The sequence below is a fragment of the Podarcis cretensis genome, assembly GCF_951804945.1.
Source record: "Podarcis cretensis genome assembly, chromosome: 14".
Taxonomy (NCBI): domain Eukaryota; kingdom Metazoa; phylum Chordata; class Lepidosauria; order Squamata; family Lacertidae; genus Podarcis; species Podarcis cretensis.
The window spans coordinates 19,674,034-19,696,532 of record NC_137183.1 but is presented as its reverse complement, the minus strand read 5'-3'; the positions used below and the strand labels follow the sequence as shown (position 1 = coordinate 19,696,532).

At 40.5% G+C, this 22,499-nt stretch overlaps 1 protein-coding gene across 3 annotated transcripts in view; it reads left to right on the top strand.

Moving 5' to 3' along the window:
* Nucleotides 1-907: 907 nt before the first annotated feature.
* Nucleotides 908-22,499, top strand: part of ABHD2 (abhydrolase domain containing 2, acylglycerol lipase) — a 43,081-nt gene continuing 21,489 nt past the window's right edge. Inside the window, exons 1-3 of one of the 3 annotated variants that reach the window (XM_079954335.1) lie at nt 909-1,261; nt 10,425-10,506; nt 19,225-19,426. In XM_079954335.1, coding sequence (XP_079810461.1) covers nt 10,458-10,506; nt 19,225-19,426 — 251 coding nt within the window. In that variant the 5' untranslated portion in view covers nt 909-1,261; nt 10,425-10,457. Of the gene's footprint in view, nt 1,262-8,312; nt 8,376-10,424; nt 10,507-19,224; nt 19,427-22,499 lie in introns of those variants that run through there. The other 2 variants (XM_079954336.1, XM_079954337.1) reach the window with 2 other exon arrangements.

Sequence of the window (22,499 nt, the reverse complement as noted above, 5' to 3'; positions counted from 1 at the left end):
CTGGGGAAAGCTGGCACTTTCCCAGTGGGGAGAAAACAAGTCGTGCACAGGCCGCTATACATTCTGAGAGGGAAACATGGCTTGCCTAACATTACAAGCTTTTCCAAGCCAGGCGAAGGCCTTCCTATTTGCCCATTTTTAAGATTTCCCTGTTGTTTTCAACATTACACAGAAAGATGCCTTGGCCTATGTTGCTCAGTACTGTCTACACAGATCGGCATCAGCCCCACCTGAAAACTGAACCCTTTCGCATGCAAAGCACCTGTAGTGGTTAAGAGCGGTAGTCTCGTAATCTGGGGAACCGGGTTCGAATCTCCGCTCCTCCACATGCAGCTGCTGGGTGACCTTGGGCTAAGTCACACTTCCCTGAAGTCTCTCAGCCCCACTCACCTCACAGAGTGTTTGTTGTGGGGAGGAAGGGAAAGGAGAATGTTAGCCGCTTTGAGACTCCTTTGGGTAGTGATAAAGCGGGATATCAAATCCAAACTCTTCTTCTTCTTCTTCACCTGCTCTCATAGTTGAGCTATGGCTCCTTTCTGTTCTATACAATATTTCGAGCTTTTGAAGTTTGTGGCTCTTTTTTATTTTTTGTATGTACAGTATGTTACTCTCTTGGAAAGGGAGGGCGATGAAGAAATATTATGAATGAATGATACAGCCTGAGGGAAAAGAACTGAGGCAGAATCTTCCACCTGAGGTAAAAATTAAAAAAACAAAAAAACCAACACCCATCCCGCCCCTTTCCCGCTCATTCCCTCTTTCCCCTCAGCGCGACGCAACGCTCAGGCACGCGTCACTTCTCCACCCAGCCCTGACTGACACCCCTCCTGGCCCAATGGCGCCTCGTGTCTCCGCCCAACTGCGTCATAAGGAACCAATGGGCATCCTCCTCCTCTTCCTCCTCTTCGCCGGACTGCTGCGGGGAGGGCAGGGCGGCGTCGGCGTCGTTGCTGCTACCGCCGCCGCTGCCGCCGGCGCCGCCGCCCTGACAACCTCCAGGCCCTCCTCTTCCCACCCCCTTCTCTTTCCCAGTTCCCACTCGGACGAAAGGCCGGCTTCCGACAGCCAATCCGGCGCCGGCTGAAGGTGGAGAGTGGCAGGCGCGGGCGCCAATGGAGTGACAAAGGCGGCGGCTGAGGAGAGGGAGCGGGGAGGGGTAAGCTGGGAGCCCGAACCAGGCGCGGGTGTGTGGCGGCGTATCTCGATGGGAGTCGCAGTCAAGACAGGAGAGAGCGGGAGAGCCCGGACCGGGCCTACGCAGGTGAGGCTGCGGCGTGAGGTGCGCTGGCGGAAGGGGGGGGGCACGAAGAAGGGGAAAGGGATGTATGTTATGTGGGGGGGGGGGCTGAGGCAATTTCCCAAATTGGGCGGCGACCAAGAGACAACCCCCTCCCCCCCCAAAAAAAATGGGAGGGGGAGGATATGGTGGGACTATTAGTCCCCTCGCCCTTCTTCCACTTGGACCGGGGGGGGGAGAAGCGGGAGGCCGAGGCACCTTCGCACCTGCCTAACGTGGCGGAGAGAAGCAGGTGATGGGTGGGGAGGAAGCGCGGCTGGTGGGCTTCTGTCGATTCCCCCGCCTCGCACCCCCCCCCCCCATTTTGCCACCCAAAGCGGCGACAACGGGGGGGGGCGGGGTTGGCTTTGTGACCTTGGCCCAGAGGCCTCCTTCCTTTCCCAGCCATGCCCGGGCTGCCCATCCATCATCATCACCCTCTGCAGGGAAAGGCAGGCCCCTTCTCTCTCCCCCCCCCCCATAACAACCACCTAAATTCCTGCTGTTGATTTCTCCTATTCTCCTTTCCAGCTTCTGTTTCTTCTCCTCCACCTCCCTCCTCAAACTGTTAGTTTAATTTAATTTTAAAGACATTTTTAATTAGATGTTTCATATACACACACACAAACACACACACACAGAGAGAGCCGTAGCATCTTATGTGGGCTTCTCCCTCTCAACCGCTCTCTTTCTCTCATAGGTTTTCCACAAGCGTTTGGTTGGTCGCTATGAGGATAAGATGCTAGGCTAGATGGGCCCAGAGCCTGATCCAGCAGGGTGGTTCTTAGGTTCTCTCCTCTCCAACAACCCCCCCCCCCCGCCACACACAATTATTTTGTTACTGTTCCATCCCTTTGAGTATTACTTAATAATGGAGTGTAGAAAGTAGCCTAAACGAAAAATACTGGCTCCAATGGCTTCCCTATAGCTTTCCTCTCTCTGCACGTTAAAATCAGCAGGTCTGTCACTTCAAAACTGGGGAAAGAGGGAGAGTTTTCAGTATCGGGGCTGTGTTTTAAAAACAGCCCCCCCCCATCAGAATAAAGGTCTATTTAGTGAGCAAAGCCTGGAGGCAAGGGTCCTCCCCTGTTCAATAACAGGGGTTGCCTGTGCCCCAGAAAAGGTAGTAAAGAGGTACAACGATTACTCCAAGATTAAGTTGTAAAAGTTGTAAAAAAACCAGCATTTTATGTGGTTATTCTTTGTCATAATGGAAATTCTCTTGAGAAATGCTAGGGTCTACAACTCGAGAATTGTAACATTCTGCTTTTTTCATCCTAAATGGTCTGTAACAGTGATGGCTGAGGTTCTGTCCTTTACCAACTGTTTCCTCTTTCACCTCTTACAAAGGCTCTTGTCTGTTTTATGGGTTTGGTTTCATGGGCTACGCCCCATCTAACATGCCCATTGTTGTTGTTTCCCCATTACTGCATGGGTTTAATATAACATGAAGTATTACTAGACTCGGTTTATCCTCTTCTTACATTATGGACTGGGGTAGGGGGTTGAGGTGAGTTTTCACATCTCTCTCCTTTTCTCCTATTCCCCAATATTTTTGTGTGTGCAAGGGCAGCAACATTTACTGCCTAGGTTCAGCATCTTTTCCCCACAGAGTAAAAAATATTCTTCCTAATTTTTCTTTCAAATATGCTTCCCTTCCTGTCATCTTGTTTATTACTTTCTGGTCCAAACTATGGTTATCCAAGTGCTAGTCACCTCTATCCTTTGAGCCATGTGTTGCTTCTGCTTTGGGAGATTTCACTGAACTAGCCCGCTGTTCCTCCTAGGGTGTTTCTCTACTTCCTGCTGTTTCTGAATTGTACCCAAGACAGACTTCCTATTATATATTGACTGGTGATTATTATCTTCTGTGCAGTGCCCGTATCCAGCCAGCAAAATGGTGCCCCACCAGGCATGCTTCAGAATTTCATTGACATTAGTTGTTATCCCTTCTCTACAAGTATATGTTGCCGGAGGGAATAATGACAAATGTCAATGAAATTCTGAAGCAAGAAGCAGGGAAGGGCACTGTCTTGCAGGTGGAATGTGAGGTAATGTGTAGACATTTGTCTTCCTATTCCTGAATCTTATCTATTCCACACTTGTCTTATAGCTAGGCTTTATAGATTGGTTACTTAATTTAAAGACAGTTTATAAAGTTAGTTGCTCCAATCACCTGGGATTATTTTGATTAATTGATGTTGTTATAAGCCATAGAATAGATGAGATTACACTGATAGAATAAGACTTATTCTAAAATAATCCATGCACAAGAAGACTAAAAGGGGGCATTTCCCTCTCCCTTTTACTTTTGCTCTTTTGTGTTATACAGTTATGCTGCTTTAGATTTCACCCAATTGCTGTTTTGTCAATGACGACCTTGTTAGCTTTGCATGAAGAAATGAAAAGTACTGTAAATCTTGTATTGTGACCCTTAAGGGTATTAAATACAACTGTACATATTCTGTAATATGTAGCAGTTAAAACAAATAGCTGGCAGGGCTTGTCACCCAGTGGTATATACATGTTCTGCATAGGCAATCCTAAGTTGTCTCATACAGAAAAGTGAGATGCAGAGATGCAGTGACAAAGGCCAGAGCGGATGCTGGCTTTGAGTGGCAACAAATTTGGTTTCTCTGATCCTTCTGAGACTTCTTCGGCAATAAAGACCAAATGTCTCCTGCTGAATATGTGTCTTGTGACTCTTGATAATGCACTTTTGTGCTTATATTCACTGTGGGCCTTGCCATCTTGCTATTTGCTTGATTTATCTGTTACATTTTATAAATGATGTTAGCTGTTTTGGGACTTTGGTTGAAAAATGGGATATAAATCTACTAAATACCAAAATATGTACTTGCATATTTTTTCTGTGTATCTGAGTCAATTTAAAACTGTCAAGAAAGATCTATGGTTTGTATGAGTTGTTCTGAAATATGTTCTGTGTATCTGTAGTAGTACTTTCATAAATGTACTACTACTTTGATAAATGTACTACTAGTTGGACCATCACCTAAAAGATTTAGGTGATGGTCCAACTAAGATTTACTCAGAGTAGACCTATTGATTCTCCTTGCCTTTTAATTGGTCTCTTAGTATTAGTATATCATTCAATACACCCATAACATTGTCAAAGGATCATACTGCATAAATCAGAAGTTACGTTTAGACAATTCCTGCTTTTTCACTATTCAGGTTACAGACAGCAACTGCAAGCAGTCAACCTTTCTTGGACTTAAAAGAAACTCTCTTCCGAGAGTTATCTTGCACAGAGTCCAACAGTGTTGCTTCTGTTTAAGTAAACGGCATGGGTGTTTATCTCTTAAGAGTTCTGACACTCAAAACTGCTCATATAATATAATAAAAAACGTATCTGACATATTACTGGATCCATGTCTTCTTCACAGCCAATATTTTGCCCACAATATCACTTTGTCCCTCCCTTATAGGGACCCACCCAATTCTTCTGATTGCAAATTGCTTTAACTGATTTTAATATTTTATACTATTACAGTACTCTATTTGTTTTAAAATTCATGTTCTACTCTTTTCTTTCTAAACTGTGTCATGTCATGCCATTATAACATTATCATTATAACAGAGTTTGGATCAGTCTGCTTTTATAAAGTCCTTCACTCTCCTGGGCAGATACTTTCATATCTTAAGGCAGCTGAGACAAATAAATAATCATCTAAGCATTCTAGTTATCGTGTAGGAAGTTTTGAGCTATTTTGGAAGATAAGTTTTTATTGTGGAATTATAGATTCATGAAGGCTTTGTTTGGTAGTTAGATTCCATTATTGAAATAGAGAGGGATTTCCCTTTGTTGGGAAAGGCGCTAAATGTGAAATTGCTTATTATTATACTTTGAAGGTGCTGGCTGGCTATGAATTAATGTTTATCTTTCAGCTTGGTTTATAGCATTCTTTCAAAGTTTTCTTCTCATCCTGAATACTGTGTAATCTTAAATTACTATGACATTTCATAGAAGAAATAATTTTGAAGATCTAGGAGTGGAAACTTTGGGTTGTGCAGTAGAGATTACCAGAGCTCTTACATAGGAGAAGCAGGGTATTTTTGTCTTTTCTTTTTTTAAAAAAATATTTGTGTGGCTTAAAATTAGTTGCAAATAAACTCATGCTGATAACTGGCATGTAAAAAATAAATGAGAACTATTTAGCATCACTGTTGGTGACCTGTTTGGCCTTGTGACTAATAATATTTACAGTTTAATTATACAGTAGGACATTTGGAACTTCCTGTCATTTAGTACTAAAAAAATGCAGATCACGTACGTGTCAGAATTATGTAACAGTTCAGCAATGAATGATTATATTCCAAAGTTCACTTTCTTTTGAGAACATTCTGTAGGCCTGAAAATGTATATAGAATGAAATATTGCTCATCATCAAACCAGTATTCAGAACTGCAATGGGGAAGTTAAATTGTATAGCAGCTTGTTTAGCTCAGCAAATGTTTCCAGCGACTGCAATTGAAAACGAAGAAGTAGATAAGTCCATCTTCTGGCAAGCAGAAGATCTCTTCTAATACTAGTTCCATGTGCAGCACTGGAAAAATGTGTAGGTCATAGTGTTTGGGGTTTTTAGTTGGAGAGGGAAGGCAGGTGAGAAGCACATGATAATGGTTTATAAAATTTGTGAAGAAAGTGGATAGAGATTATTTTAATAAAGCTGAATGATTTGACATTCAGAACAGTCAATAGGAAGTACTTCATAGGTAGAGGTACCCTTGACCATTAGGTCCAGTCACGGATGACTCGGGGGTTGCCCGCTCATCTCGCTCTATAGGCCGAAGGAGCCGGCATTTGTCCACAGACACCTTCAAGGTCATGTGGCCAGCATGACTAAGCCGCTTCTGGCGAACCAGAGCAGCGCACGGAAACACTGTTTACCTTCCCGCTGGAGCAGTACCTATTTATCTACTTGCACTTTGACATGCTTTCAAATTGCTAAGTGGGCAGGAGCTGGGACCGAGGAACGGGAGGTCACCCTGTCACAGGGATTCAAACTGCCAACCTTCTGATTGGCAAGCCCTAGGCTCTGTGGTTTAGAGCACAGTGCCACCCGCTTCATACTTCCGTATAATTAAACTATGGAGTTGGCTTTTGCAAGATGTGGTGATGGCCATCAACTTAGGTGGCTTTAAAAGGGTATTAGACAAATTTATGGAGGATAAGGCTATCAGTGATTATGGCACACATCCAGGATTAGAGATAGCATGTCCCTAGTTGCTGGGGAATATAATGCTATTGCTATCGTGTTATGCTTTGTGGGTGTCTCAAATGCAGCTGCTTGGCCACGCAGAAAAACAGGATGCTTTACTTACTAGATAGGGTCATTCATAGCACAAGCAAATAGGCAGTGGTGAACGCTGCAAGCAGATGGGCTTCCTGAGGACATATTACCTAAGAGGCCCAAAATTGAGAGCCAATGCTGACTGAAGCCTCTGATTGCTTATATGGAGTTTAAAAGAATGAGAAGTGAGAGATCTTAATAACAGATCTTCCACAAACTGCATTTAATTTGACCCTCATTGTATTCTCTGAGGTGTAGAATCATGAACTGAAGAATGTAAGCACTAGTTAAAGATAGAAATGTATGTGGAATTCAGACTTGTAGTGGATTAGTCTTTGCATGTCTTTCAGATCTTCAGTAACTTTCAAAGTGAAATGTACATCTTTTTGAAATAGAGGCTGCAGATTTCCAAACCTTAGATATTAGGTTGTAGAATTTCTGTAGTGCTTTGGCATATAAATGCTTTCATTAACATCAGTAACTGGTGATCTCTATTTTTGCTTTTGACTGTACATTAAATGCTTCATCCATCCAGTCCAAAGTAGTAGACCTTTATCATACCTTTGTATGATATACCTTTGTAGCACCTTGAGGATAAAATACTTTGCACATTGCTTCTTTATCAAAAATCCAGGTAGAGACTATGCTAATTCCAATTTATGCAGATGGAGATCTGAACTTAGATAGTGATCTTGTGCAATATTAGTGAGCAGTGACCTCAGATGTTTCAAATCTGAAACTCTGTCCCTCAAACTGGGTCACTTGCACAATCCTTGAAAATACAAAGTCCATATATTAATAATCTCTTTCCTCTTGATAATGAAAAAATGTTGAATAAAACCTCCTTCATATCCTATTTTCCTGATGGAGAAAATTATTTACTTTTCTGATACCTGACAGTTTATGCAAACACACATGGACTATGCCCCGAGCAACTGCGTTTCTGAACCCTGGTACCTTTGGCGGAGACGAGTGGGGATGGCATATGAGTTAAGAGTGTTCCACCCTGAATTGTAAGAAGTAGCTCTTATAAATGATGAAAGAACAGCTGTGAGCTCAAATTCCAATTCTTTGAACAGTCTTTCCCTTCCTTTTGTTAGCTTTTAAAAAGGGCATTGGGTAAGGAGAAAATGTTGAGCTGGTTGTAAGTACTGCTGTCTTCTTGGAGGAACTAGATTAACAAATAGAAGAGAGTGCTAAAGGTCTTTTTTAGATTATTTGATTTCCACTCCTCTTCCTTCCTTTCTCCTGTCCCCTTCCACCTTTTCTCTAGATGAGCACAGTTGTGATTTGGGTATACTGTATTATAGACTGGCCCTAAAATTCCCCCTCCCATGCTTCTGACAGCTTTGTTACTGGTAACTGCTTCCTCTCTTTGTCTGTTCCTAGAATGTTTAAAGAAGAGTCTGGATGTAGCAACAGCTCACTGGGGGATTCTGACTTTCCCATTGTGGTGCTTCCTAGTAGCGTTGGCTATGACATTAGGTAATGAATTGGTCATATGGAGAATAATAGAGAAAGAGCTCTTGTGAAGTCTCAAAGGCACTAATCTTTTTCAAAGATCTTGGGTGCTTTGGCACCTGAAACCTTTCACAAAGGTTCTCCCCTTTGAGGACTCACAAGAGCCCTTTCTCACTTACCCTCCTCAATGTAAAATGCATTGCTATTGGAAAGCATCACAATGGGGGAATACAGAAACCCCCAGAGTGAATGAGATGTCACTATGCCCAGCCACCTCTCCTTTTAAACATCCTAGGAGCAGACTAAAGAGGAATCTGTCAAAGGTAACTTAAGCTACATTAGAGATAACTAAACTGGTGATAATTAATGCTCATGGACATTAGCCTATTCCAAATTGGTGCCCTCCTGATGTTTAGAACAGCTCACATCAGTTTCAAATTAGAGGACACCAGGTTTGGGAGGGCTGGTTTAACACACACTGCCCTTTGCTTCCCAATTTCTACCGAGCTGTCAGACTTGAAGCTACAGCTCCTGGATTCCTGCTGTTTAATTACTAGAATGCTTCCTTGTTAAAGACTCAATGTTCACCCAGCTCTCGTGTCTTGGAGTCTGCTCTCCTAAGAGCATAAAAGCCTTGGTGGAGCAGACCAAAAGCTCATCTAGTTCAGCATTCTGTTCCCATAGTGGCCAACCAGATGGCTATGGAAAACCCACAGTTAGCACTCTCCCTACTTGTGCTCACCAGCAACCTCTAATATTGAAGGTAGCACATAGCCATCATGGCTAGTGGCTGTTGATAGCTTGTCCTTCCCACACTTGTGAATTCACCACTGTTAACTCGTCTTGGAGGGGCAGCACCCATTCTGAACTTAATGTCCTTATTAGCACTTGGCCTTCTTTGCCAGTTTAGTTGTTTGGGCAGTAAACATAGGAAATGAAAGGCATGCATTTGATACTTGTGGACTTCTCTGCTTTGTCAGGTAAGTAGACTCCAATTTATTTTTAGTACTGTATCAGTGCCCATTGGAAGTACTCTCCGTACATTTGATAACAGGCTCTGCCATTTATACCTTTGAAGGATATAGAACATATTCCAGTTTTGAATTTTGAATTATTTAGCTTATTAAAGAGGTGAATGACACTACAGCCATATTCCTTCCTCCCTTTTCCCTGGGTGCGGCAAGGGTGTATGCTCTACTTCTGCAAACATTCCCTTTAAATGTCAAGAGCTTGATTGGAGTTTGAGTTATTACTAACTTCCTTTGCTTTAGGCTGGTTTAGTTTCTTCTAGAGTATTTAATTGCTAGCACAGGGTGTTGCATTTGATCTTATCTCATCAGTCCCACCCTCCAATCTTTCCTTCATAGGGATATTCTACAAAGCATTATAATATCTATATGTTTCTGCTTTTATACTCTTCTACAGCAGGCTTCCTCAGACTCGGCCCTCCAGATGTTTTGAGACTACGATTCCCATCACCCCTGATCACTGGTCCTGCTAGCTAGGGATCATGGGAGTTGTAGGCCAAAAACATCTGGAGGGCCGAGTTTGAGGAAGCCTGTTCTACAGTATTGCCTCAGTTCCTGTGATTACGCACACCAAAGGTTTTATCCATTGTAACAGCCATCACTTCAACCATCTTTCATCCAGCAGATATTTTGCACAGTTTTGCATTAGCATTGACTTAACTTCAATGTAGACTTTCTTTGAGTTTTCTTCAGGTAAAACGTTGCTGCTGTCAGATATGTGTTGGGGCAGCTGATATTGAACAATACAAGTTTTGCTAATGTTAGAGGAATTCAGGTTGAACAACTTTGTATAGTTTATAGGTACAAAAGTTTTTATTGTCAGCTTAATTTTGACTCAGGCAGATGTACAACCTTGTTCTCCTATGTAGCATAAATATTATACAGGACTATATCTCGTGGCACCAGTATTGCTGATTATGCCAGCTTTTATTGGCTTTTTGTTGTATAAAATGGGAATCTACTACTGTTACATAGATTATATGTATATATAAATCTGTTACATAGATGTAACATACTGTTACATAGATGTAACATACTGTTACATAGATTATATGTATATATACATCTATGTATAGATTATATCTTCTGCCATGCTGTTGTCTTTGCAATATGGTTTTGCCAAAACATGGAAGCAAATCATATTCACAGATTCATATGGTGGGCTACTGCACATGATTAGCTCTCTTCAACTTCAGATGGCCCCTGGGTAGCTGGCTTGCATGAAGTGGACCTATGACAGCTATCCTCTTGTGTTCTAGATGGGTTGTGCTCTGAGCCTGTTGTGACTTTTGCTGTGTTATTATTGCCAGTAAAATAACATTCAGTTTGTCTCTTATTTTATAGGTTAACCTTGATTTGAACAACATATTTGCTTAGATGATTCCCGAGTTTCCTGCATTTAAGAATAAGTGGCACACAGCACAAGGTGGGTTTTATGTGATTGAATGCATTATTTGAGAGTTGTCAAGGACTACTCTCAACATCCTGCAAATTATTGCTAAACAGAGTGCTGCTATTTTGGTATGTAATCTAGCAATGCTTTTTCTGCTGGTCTCAGTTGTGGCCGAGTCTATCGTGCCAAAATTGTTGTTGAGGTTTTATTATATGGAAGAAGCTTACGTTGCCCGGGAGCATATGTATCGGCTCCTAACAAGTCCAGATCAGCTAACCAGTTAGTTAAGCTTTCAATAGAGGTGTAGCAAAACCTCTTACTTGAGATAAGGCATCTCCAGCCCCATTTCTTGCACTCTTGCCATATGAAGAACCAGGTAGTCCATATAAGACAAATTAATTTCATCTTGCTTTGCAATTACTTCTGCCTCCCTTGATTCACAATAGTCAAGCATAGATTTGTGGACTAAACCTGACAAAGGAGTTCCAGACAATTTATCTAAAGCACTACGGGTCTGTGTTTTTGTGGTAACTGTATTAAAACTGTTAAAACTGCAGAGTCCTTCCCATCAGATGTGTTGGGTAACAGACGCTCCAACGGACAGATCTCACTCCTCTGCGACTGTGAAAGTGGATCTATAGAATCGTTATATCATATAATCTTCTGTTGTCCATCACATTCGGCTGCACGGTCCAAGTTTCTGGCCCCATATTTATCGAGAATTGCAGATGGACCTCAGGAAGCCCAAATAATATACCTATTAAACGACGAAGATACAAGTAGATCCCTTGCAGTCGCTAGATACCTGATTAATGTTTTATTTCAAAAGAGGAGAAATGGTGCACTGTATGACTCTGACAGCTTAGCTAAACTTAAGAACCATTAATAAGTGCCAGAACCAAGATGCATACCCCCAAAAATCTGATGGATTTGAATTGCGGTTTACATAGAGGGAGCTTATTGTGTATAGTGTTTACTTAACTGAAGTAAAATTGGTTTTATATGGGTGTTTTAACTTGGAACTGTTTAAATTGTATTGTCTATGGATAAATTTGGATGTATTGTTTTCGTTATGGGCCAATGGCCGCAATAAATCTAATCTGAATCTGAATCTGCAGAGTCCTTCGTCGCAGTGAGCTTTTAAAAAGCATTCCTTACCAGTTGAATGCTAAATGCTACTCTCCCAGTGCCTGTCCTCCAATTAAAATATATTGCTTTTAAGCCCACGTAAAAGTAAAAGCAGACATGCTCCTTGCCTGTATAATGCAATTAACATTAGTGGCTGAGCCAACTGACTTTAAAACTATTCAAAATAACAAATTAAAACAGACCACAGAGCTCAAGGACAAGCAGCCTTACTCATTGCCATGTTCACATGGACTTTTGTAGCTTGTTAGTTCTGTGGAAACTCTTAAAAGCTTCAACGAGAGAAACTGCAGTAACAAATTGAGCTTAGTAATAACAGATGGTTGTGTTTTTCACTAATATTATATTCATTTTACAAGCCCACCATTCATCATAATGATCCCAGGGTGGGATACAACATAAAAAGCAACATAAAACAGAGTGGGCTATTGCAGTGACGTTAACCATTACCATAACATGTCATCAGATTGTTGGATAAAAATTACAATGCAGTTTTTACTAGTCCAGCAAGCCATGTAATTGGCCACATAACCTCAGCACTTACATAAGCCTTAGATCTAGAGGGTAGCCCCCACTTGTGGTCCCATCAGTGGACATGGCCTTTTTGCTGGCGATATAGGATAGGTACATCTCTGTGGCTGCAGCCTCAAAGCAGAACTCCTTCGTGGTAGGGCTGTGATTGTCCCTTACATCATAATTATTACACTGTTCCTGAGGGACCCCACTTGTTTATCCAGGAAAGGAGAATGGGGCCAATGAATTCCTTTTCTGTTGTACTTGTGAGTTCTGTGTCTTAAATTGTATTATTGATATTATTTTGTGTTGTGTTTGTGTTTTTTTAATTGCTTTACTGATATTCTGTATTGCGTTTTTAAGGTTGTAATGTTTGTATTCTTTGCTTATCTGTGCTCTTCTTTGGGCTCTTAAGGTAGGTAGAATAGGATAGAAATTCAAGGTTATCCGACTTCCGGTCGGCGCCAGCGTTTAATGGCGGTCCGAGCCTCGAGCTCCGAGGCAGGACTGCTTCGCTAGTTCGGGTCTTACCCGCTACGGCGAGCGGGGGACCCCTAAAATCACAGGCGCGGAGCCTGTGAACAAAGGAGATTCAGTGGGCACCTTTTGCGCCCCCCGGCACTGTGAAGGAGCCTTTTTAAAGGCTTCTGAGCGGCATCGGGGTAAGCGCGGTGCTGAGAGTCGTCACCCAGCTAGCGGAGTGAAGCCGCGTCGCCATGAACGGAGAGCGCCGATTCCTTCCTGTAACTGGAAATTGACTACAACACCCGTGAGTAAGACTGGAAATTGACGGGACTCTAAAATAAGAAATTTGGCTGAAAACGGGAAAGGCATAAATTAAGGAAGTCTGCCTCCCCGGAGCTGCAGGAGAAACAAAGCAACGAAAAATCAAGCTGCATTTGAAGGGAACCTTTCTTTTTTTTTTTTTAAGCTGTCAAACTGACATCGGACTAAATTTCCCCCCCGAAAGGCAGGAGAAGGGGGGAAGGGATTGGGACATTGTTAATCTGCCGGAAAACGATTGGGAAAATAAGACCTTCCACTGTCAAACCCCCCCCCCCCCAGGACGGGCTGCCCAAACAAGACACCGGGACATGAACTGTCAAACTTTTTAAAGTGGGGGCTTGCAAAACAAAGTTACTGGACCTTAGACTTACACTGTTGCATTTTGGTTACATTTTGGTTGCATTTTGGTTACATAGAAGACAGAGACTTTTTGGTTTGGACTTGGGAAATTACTGGCTACTGTTATACTTTCTTGCTTCTTTGTCTTTTCTCCTTGCCATTTGGATACAATTGAATGCATTTGGAAAAGTAACAGTGGGATTTTCCACTTGGAAACTAACTCTGTGAAAACGACCTTGAGGATATGAGTGGCCCTACAGAAGAGATAGTAACAAGGCTTAAAGCAAAACAATCCCAGAAGAAAAGGGGCTCCATATCAGGAACTGCACCAGCTGCACAGGAAAAAACAGCAGCTTCTATGGATCCTATGACACAGGCACTTCTTAAAATAAATCAATCTCTGGAAGCACTGACAAAGCTATCGACAGAGAACTCCAAAAAATTAACAGAGTTGACAACAAGACTAGATGTTAATACAGCCAGTGTAAAGTCTAATACAGATTCTATAAATAGATTAATCCAGGAGAGCTCTGAAACACGAAAGATTGCAGAAAGTGCAAAAAAATACGGCTGAGGAGACAAGGGAAAAGGTTGGGCCTATTATTAAAAAAGTGAATGAGCATGATGCAGCCCTCTCTTTATTGGAACTTCAGAGGAAAGAGAAGAATTTAAAACTTAGACTGGTTCCTGAAGGGGAAGGGGACAACCTTGTGGAATTCCTTACAGAGAACTTTATAGCTTTTTGGCAAGAGGAATGGGCGGAAGATGATGAATTTGAGATAACAACAGCCTTTCGGCTGGGAAGGAGGCAAGACAAGAAACCAAGGGATTGTCTAATTACACTGAGATCAAAAGAAGAAAGAGATAAAATATTGAACTTGCATTATCAAAAAGCACTGGTGATCCAAAACTGTCAAATACAGATTTTTAAGGACATTCCCAAATATATTTTAGAGGTGAGGACCTACTATAAAAGCCTAGCAGACCTGTTGAAGAAAAATACCATACCATTCAGATGGGAGTTCCCACAAGGACTGTCCTTTAACTTTAAAGGAAGAAAGATTAAAATAAAAACAATTCAGGACAAAGAACAATTTCTGGAGAGATACCTGGAGGATTTACAGAAAGGAACTGCAGAGGAGAAAGAACCACCTGATATAGCAAACTTATCATTTGGACTTTTACCACCACCATCGGAGGAAGAACAGAAGCTTGGAGCAGTTGGAGGAACAGCTACTTAAACACAAAATGTCTCTGCAACTTCTTAGTTGGAACTGCAATGGCTTGAACCTCCCTCGGAAAAGACGACAAATTTTTCACATTTTGAAGAGAGAACAATTAGATATAATATGTTTGCAAGAAACCCATATTGCCAGGATACACAGGAAATTATTGATAAATAAGAGACTTGGTCAAGAATTTATCTCATCAGACAAAGTGAAGAAAAGATGAGTGGTGATCTATGCAAAGGAAAAATTGGCCCCAAAATTGATATTTAAAGATGAACAAGGAAGATACCTGGCAATTGAAATACAAATTCAAGGAGAAAAGATTTTGATTGTTGGAGTATATGCCCCAAACGAGGGGAAGGCCGAATTCTTTAAGAAGTTGCATGAGACACTAGTTGATTTTATAGACTATAAAATCGTAATGATGGGAGATATGAATGGAGTTGTCTCAACAAACATGGACAAAGCACAGAGACAAGTGATCTCAAAAGAAGGGAGACTACCAAAGATCTTTTTTGAAATGACTGAAACTATGGACTTGATTGATATTTGGAGAACAAGGAATCCTCTAGAGAGAGAGGGAACTTTCTTCTCTGAGGCAAAAATGACATGGACAAGAATAGACCAAATTTGGATTTCTAGCAGTCTGGCGTCAAGAACAAAAAAAGTAGAAATATGTCCAAAAACTTGCTCCGACCATAATGCGGTGAAGATGGAGATGAAACTAACAACAACTGGATCCTTTAGATGGAGAATGAATGACACCCTATTTAAGGATGAAGAGATCCACAAGAAGGCCCTTAAAACATTAAAAGATTACTTTGAGATTAATAGGAAAACAGATGTGGAAAAGAGAATAATTTGGGATGCAAGCAAAGCCGTGATGAGAGGTTTCTTAATCCAACAGAACTCTATAAAGAGGAAGCAACAAAATGAGAGGAAGGAAAAGATCCTAGAAAAAATAAAAGAAGGAGAGAAGAAATTGAGGTCCAAACCAAAGTCCCATGAGATTTTGAGAGAAATAAAGTTTTATCAGATGCAGTACATGGAGCTCATGAACCAACAAATAGAATGGAAGATAAAGCAAATGAGACAAAGAACTTTCGAATCAGCGGACAAATGCGGGAAACTTCTGTCATGGCAATTGAAAAAAAGGCAGAAAATGAACACTGTAACAAGTCTAGAAATGGATGGAAAAATTATCCACAAACCTAATGAGATAAACAATTGTTTTCAAAGTTTTTTCAAGAAATTGTATGCGCAAGGGCCAATTAATGAACAAGAAATAGAAGAATTCATCAGAAAATACGGCTTACCAAAAATTCCAGAGCAAAGTAAAAGGATCTTAAATGAGGAAATAACAGAACAAGAAATAGAGGGCGCCATCCAAAATATGAAATTGGGAAAATCACCAGGACCAGACGGCCTTACGGCTAAATACTACAAAATGCTGAAAGAATGGTTGCTACAACCATTGAAGGAAGTTTGCAATGAAATTCTGAAGGGGAAAAAGGCACCTGAATCGTGGAAAGAGGCTTTCATCTCACTTATACCGAAGACAGAAACTGAAAAGAACCAGGTTAGAAACTACCGCCCTATATCTTTACTCAATGTGGATTACAAAATTTTTGCAGACATTTTGGCAAAAAGATTGAAAAGAGTGTTGATAGAGGAGATTCATAAGGACCAAACAGGCTTTCTCCCAGGGAGATATATGTCAGACAATGTGAGGAACATTATAGACATTTTAGAGTTGCTAGATGTTGACATTAACAGGAAAGCAGTTCTGATTTTTGTGGACGCGGAGAAAGCCTTTGACAATATCTGCTGGACTTTTATGAAAAAGAATCTCCAAGGGATGGGGGTAGGCCAAGGTTTTGAAAACGGTATAGGTGCAATATATTCCCAACAAAAGGCCAAGTTAATTGTAAACAATGTGGTTACAGAAGAAATACCCATAGAAAAAGGTACACGGCAGGGGTGCCCAATATCCCCTTTGCTTTTTATATCAGTCCTGGAGGTTTTGTTAAACATGATTAGAAAGGACCAGTTGGTTAAAGGAGTTCAGGTCGGAGTTAGACATTACAAGTTAAGAGCATTTGCAGATGACCTAGTATTGACCTTGCAACAGCCAGACACTAGTACTAAAAGAGTATTAGAACTGATTGAAATATTTGGTCGAGTAGCAGGTTTTAAATTGAACAAACAAAAAACGAAAGTGTTGGAAAAAAACTTAACAATGGAAGAAAGAGAGAGTTTTCAGAATGAAACAGGCCTGGAAATAACAAAAAGGGTAAAATACCTGGGGTTAAACTTAACATCCAAGAATGTGAATTTATTTAAGGATAATTATGAAAAAAGTTGGGCAGAGGTAAAGAAGGATCTAGAAATATGGTCAAGGTTGAAACTTTCCTTGTTAGGCCGAATTGCTACTATTAAGATGAATGTATTGCCTAGAATGCTGTTTTTATTCCAGACGTTGCAGATTTTGGACAAGATGGATTGTTTCAAGAAGTGGCAGAAAGACATATCAAAATTTGTCTGGCAGGGCAAAAAGCCCAGAATTAAATTTAAGATCTTAACTGATGCAAAGGATAGAGGGGGGTTTGCCCTGCCGGACTTAAGACTTTATTATGAATCGGCAGCTTTCTGCTGGTTGAAACACTAGCTACTTCTTGAGAACACTGACATTTTGGACCTGGAAGGGTATGACAATAGCTTTGGTTGGCATGCATACTTATGGTATGACAAGGTAAAGGTATACAAAAGTTTTAAAAACCATATTGTGAGGAAAGCATTGTATAATGTTTGGATTAGATATAAAGATCTGCTGGAAAGTAAAACCCCTAGGTGGGTGTCACCAATGGAAGCTAGGGAAGTAAAAAAGCTTAATATGGACTCTAAATGGCCAAAATATCATGAGATTCTAGAATATGATGGTGAAAGGGTGAAACTTCAGAGTTATGAGATACTAAAGCCTAAGGTTCGAGATTGGTTGCATTACCATCAGATAAATGAGACATTTAAACAGGACAGAAAAATAGGATTTCAGAAAGAGAAGTCAAAACTAGAAACAGAACTGTTGGAAACCAATACTAAGAACTTATCAAAAATGTATAACTTGCTGTTGAAATGGAATACACAGGATGAAACGGTGAAATCAGCAATGATTAAATGGGCACAAGATATTGGTCATGATATTATGTTTGCTGACTGGGAACAGTTATGGACCACCGGTATCAAATTTACTGCATGTAATGCTTTAAAAGAAAATATTATGAAAATGATCTATCGGTGGTACATGACCCCAGTCAAGCTTGCAAAAATTTACCACTTGCCTAATAATAAGTGTTGGAAATGTAATGAGACTGAAGGCACTTTCTACCACCTTTGGTGGACCTGCCCAAAGTTTAAAGCTTTCTGGGAAATGATCTATAATGAAATTAAGAAGGTCCTTAAGTGGACTTTTCCTAAGAAACCAGAGGCTTTCCTCTTGGGCATGGTTGGCCAAGTGGTGTTAAGGAAGGACAGGAATTTTTTTATATATGCCACTACAGCAGCAAGAATTCTACTGGCAAAGTATTGGAAGACGCAAGAACTACCTACTCTGGAAGAATGGCAAATAAAGGTGATCGACTTTATGGGACTGGCCGAGATGACGGGCAGAATCCGTGACCAGGGGAAGGAGACAGTGGAAGAGGACTGGAAGAAATTCAAAATATATCTTAAAAATAATTGTAAAATTGAGGAATGTTAAGATGTCAGGGGGTAAGAGGTAAAGAATTGCAGCAATAATCAAAAAAACTAAAGGAATCTTTATGAAAGGGAATTAAGATAATGGACCTAAGGGTTGCTAAAGAACTATTAAACAAGGATGCAGGGATGGGGAGGTATGGGGAAGTCAAAAGAAAGAAGGGTACGAAATGATGAGATTGAAATTATACTGTTTTGTATTGTTTTTGTTATCTATCTGAAAAATGAATAAAAATTATTAAAAAAAAGAAAAGAAAAGAAATTCAAGGTTATCCAACCATGTTTATGTGGCAAGTTTGTCAAGGAATGGCTGTAGCTGGCAAACCAGCTGGTGCTGACAATAGACACTCCTTGCCATTGACAGTTGCACAAGTCATCTCCTGCATGGATGCATTTGCTTCTACTCCTCCATGATTCAGCATCTTTGTGTAACTTCTCTTGCGATTCTTGTATCTTGTTTCAGTTAGCTGATTTTGTTTTTAGAATAGGCACCAGAATTGTTCCTTTGTATCATTTGCTTGGATAGAAGCTTTATCAATACTGGCAGAGTCATCAAACAACATTTAGACAGCATTTGGGGGGGGGGGTTGGAATAAATATCCTAATTCTAAACACTGTCTACAGAATCCTAGACACTGTCAAAGCAGCTGACTGATAATTCTGTCATGCAGTTGTTCTTTGGAGTGTCTAATCTTTAATTGGTAATATAGAGATAAAAATAAAGATAAGGATTGTCAACCAAGAACAGAAATCTCTGCTTTGTCAAAATGTTCTGGTGTAGAGTCTAGAGATTTATTGTGTATGTACACATAGCTCTTAAGCTAAACTGGATAATCTGTTCTGTGTGAGCCTGCCCTGATCTGGGCTTTTTATGAATGTTTTTTATACATGAAAGCATTTCTAACAACACTGTTCCATGGCACCGCTTTGTAAGCATGTCTCAGTTGCTGAAAATAGATTTCTGAGCTTTATTTTTCTTTCATAGATTTCAAGATGAATTCCTTAATGGAAACCCCTGAGCTGCCGGCAGTATTCGATGGGGTAAAATTGGCTGCTGTAGCTGCTGTTCTTTACATTATTGTCCGCTGCTTGAATCTGAAGAGCCCAACTGCCCCTCCAGATCTCATATACCAAGACACTCCTTTGTCCCGCTTTCTACTCAAGTCATGCTCTCTTCTAACCAAAGAGTGAGTATCCAGTGAATATATGAATGTTTAGGTGTCCAAATGCAAAAATTCATACATACGAAGGGAATTATTTACAAATGGGAAGAGATCTTTTATTGGGAATAGAATGGAACATTTTTGTGCAAATATTAAGAACATAAAGGCTTATTATGTGAATGAAACATTTCTATCTTTGGAAACTTGTGTATCGTATAGAGGTGTTGGATTTAAGAGAGCGAGGCTGACTGCATCCTGTTGTTGAGTTCACACTTGGTAACAAGCCTGGGTTTGTTGCCATATAACATGTGGTAAGAACCTATTTTGCTTGATCAAACGCCAAGGCCCATCTAGTCCAGTTTTCCATTTTTTACGGACAACCACATGTCTCTGGTGATCATAAGCAGGGCAATTAAGGTAATGACTTTCCCCTATTCAGTCTTCAGATCTAGTATGGGGAATGATAGTGCTCCTGTGCTTTTTGGAGCTATCAGTCTAGCATCAGGAAGTGTTATTTGCTGAAATGACCAGGTCATTGCTATGTCCTTAGTTGAAGTTGTTTTGTAGCAATAAACTAATTTTGTTGAGTTGGATTAATACCCATTTGCAGTGAGATCTTTGGTTTGGAGAAATAGTATTAAAACAATATTACTTACTGTGAAACCTCAAAAACTACCAAAATAATTAGTCAAATTTACTTTCGTTGGGGGAGGCAGGAGATTTCATGGCAGTAATGCATTAAGCTACCTATCTGTACCTGCAGATACTGCACAAAGGTGAATGAACAATCCACATTTTAATCTACTGTGACTCCTCCACGCTAGGCAAAGTAAGAATCTTTCAGGAATAGATGGAAAGTCTGGCCTATAGGAAAAGACTATTTTTATTTTAAGGTTTTGAGATTACTATTCAGTGTATTAATTTTCTTTTTGCTTTGTTTTGATGGATATTTGTCTTTTATTTTTGGTGTGTTAAAGTGAATATATATTTTTTAAAAATGAAATTGTGCACAGCAGGAGGCCCCATTAGCGAAAGTGCACCTCAGGATAAGAATGGTTTCAGCTTAAGAACAGACCTCTGGAACAAATGAAGTTCGTAACCAGAGGTACCACTGTAATAACAGGAATTTCTGCATCTTTATCTGCCACAACTCTGCTTTGATGCAAATGTACAGCAACCCCCTTTTCCATTATGGAGATATGTCCACTGTTACATCTCCTTACTGGTTGAGTTTCATTAAAAGAAGGCAGCAAATACAAAGGAAGAACCTCTCAGAGAAACATTATTGAATCCAGTAGTATAGAATTTCATACTTCATGGCTTCCTGTGGATTATAAGAGCTGAATATACCGTATTTTTTGCACCATAACACTCACTTTTTTCCTCCTAGAAAGTAAGGGGAAATGTCTGTGCGTGTTATGGAACGAATGCCTATGGATGGCGGGGGGATCTGCTGCAGTCGTGAGCAGAGGATCCATGGTTCCCCTTCCTTCCCTCCTCCGTGGCTCAGTTTGAAACAGCAAAGCGGGAGAAGAGCCGCTGAGTGGGGAGGAGAGAGGGAAAGAAAGCCTGCTTGCTTTAAAGGAGCAAAGCGAGAGAGGAGAGGAGCTTTCTCCTCTTATACCCCTCTTCTGCATTATTAGCAGCATCCTTCTCCACACACCCCACGCGTGCTCCTTGTCCCTTGAGTGCTTTTCCTTCCCTCCCCACTTAAAACGGGGTTACAAAGCACGGATCCACATGGATCCTCAGGATTTTTGCACTGGGTCACTCCAAATTCACCATCAGATCACATAGCATGTCCATGGCTACAGCTTGCACCAAAAATATCACGCACCCACTGTTGCCTGGGGCCGCAGTGGTGCAAAAACGTAGTTACAAAGCATGGGTCCACATGGATCCTCAGGATTTTTGCATTGGGCTACCCCAAACTCACCGTCAGATCACATGTCTGTGGCCACAGCATGAACCACAAAAATCATACAGCCACTGTTTTGTTTAGAATATTTTTTTTCTTGTTTTCCTCCTCTAAAAACTATGTGCGTGTTATGGTCGGGTGCGTGTTATAGAGCGAAAAGTACGGTAATTATACATATATAATTATGTAGCTAAATAAAGTGTTGGTTAAATCATTAATGTAAAATTATGTTTGATATGTGTGGGAAGCAATAGCTTTATAGAAAGTTTCCTACCATTATGATACAAAAATCTGAAAGATTTTTATACAGGTAAACTATTGCAAGTCTGTCTTGTTTAAATGTGAATATAAACTAAATGTTGGATTGGAAAATGAATATGTATTAAAACAGCAGAGCAGTAAAAACAGATTTCAGAAAAAAAAAGTGTCAGGTGCCTCTCCATAGGAAGGAGAGCTTTCCAGAAATGAGGCCTTTTCAAATACTGCATTGCTACCTGATCTAAACTGTTTTTGTTTTTTTGGTTTTTTTGCCATTATAATCTGAGTGGGTTGAAGGAAAACCACCTTCACCCATCTGAATTTGCTGTACTGTATAGCCAAATATTTGTCATACACTTGTGTAGAAAAGCCCCTCCCTTTCTCTCATTCTGACTTGGTTCTGATGTAAAGCAGAAGTATAATTTTGTTTTAATGTCTAGACCAGAGCTGGTCCACAAACTGGTTGTTTGGGGCTGGCAAGCAGCTCAAAAATAAGGTAGAAAATAAAATGTTAATAAATTTTGTTTAATGTTAATTAAACAAAATTAAACTAAGTAAGATTTGATAATTACCGGACAGATTTGAGCAGTTTGTTTTATTTACATCAGGTGGAATGCAAATATTCATATCTGAGGAATGAACAAATTGGTTCTTAATTTACACTAATTTAGAGGACGCATTGTATATATGTGGGAGAGACATTTATTTTAGTCAGACACAAACTGTAGGGCTAGCATACTGGATTCAGATTGTTAAACGGTCTGATTTGAATTTTTAAAATCCTATTGAAAATTTTAAAATCTTAATTTTTTAATTTAAACAATTATTTTTATCGGGCTTCCGGGTCGGCGCCATCGCCGAATGGCGGACTCCCTCCGAGCTCCGGAGGGAGTCGGCTGGGTAGGGGTCGGGTCCTGCCGT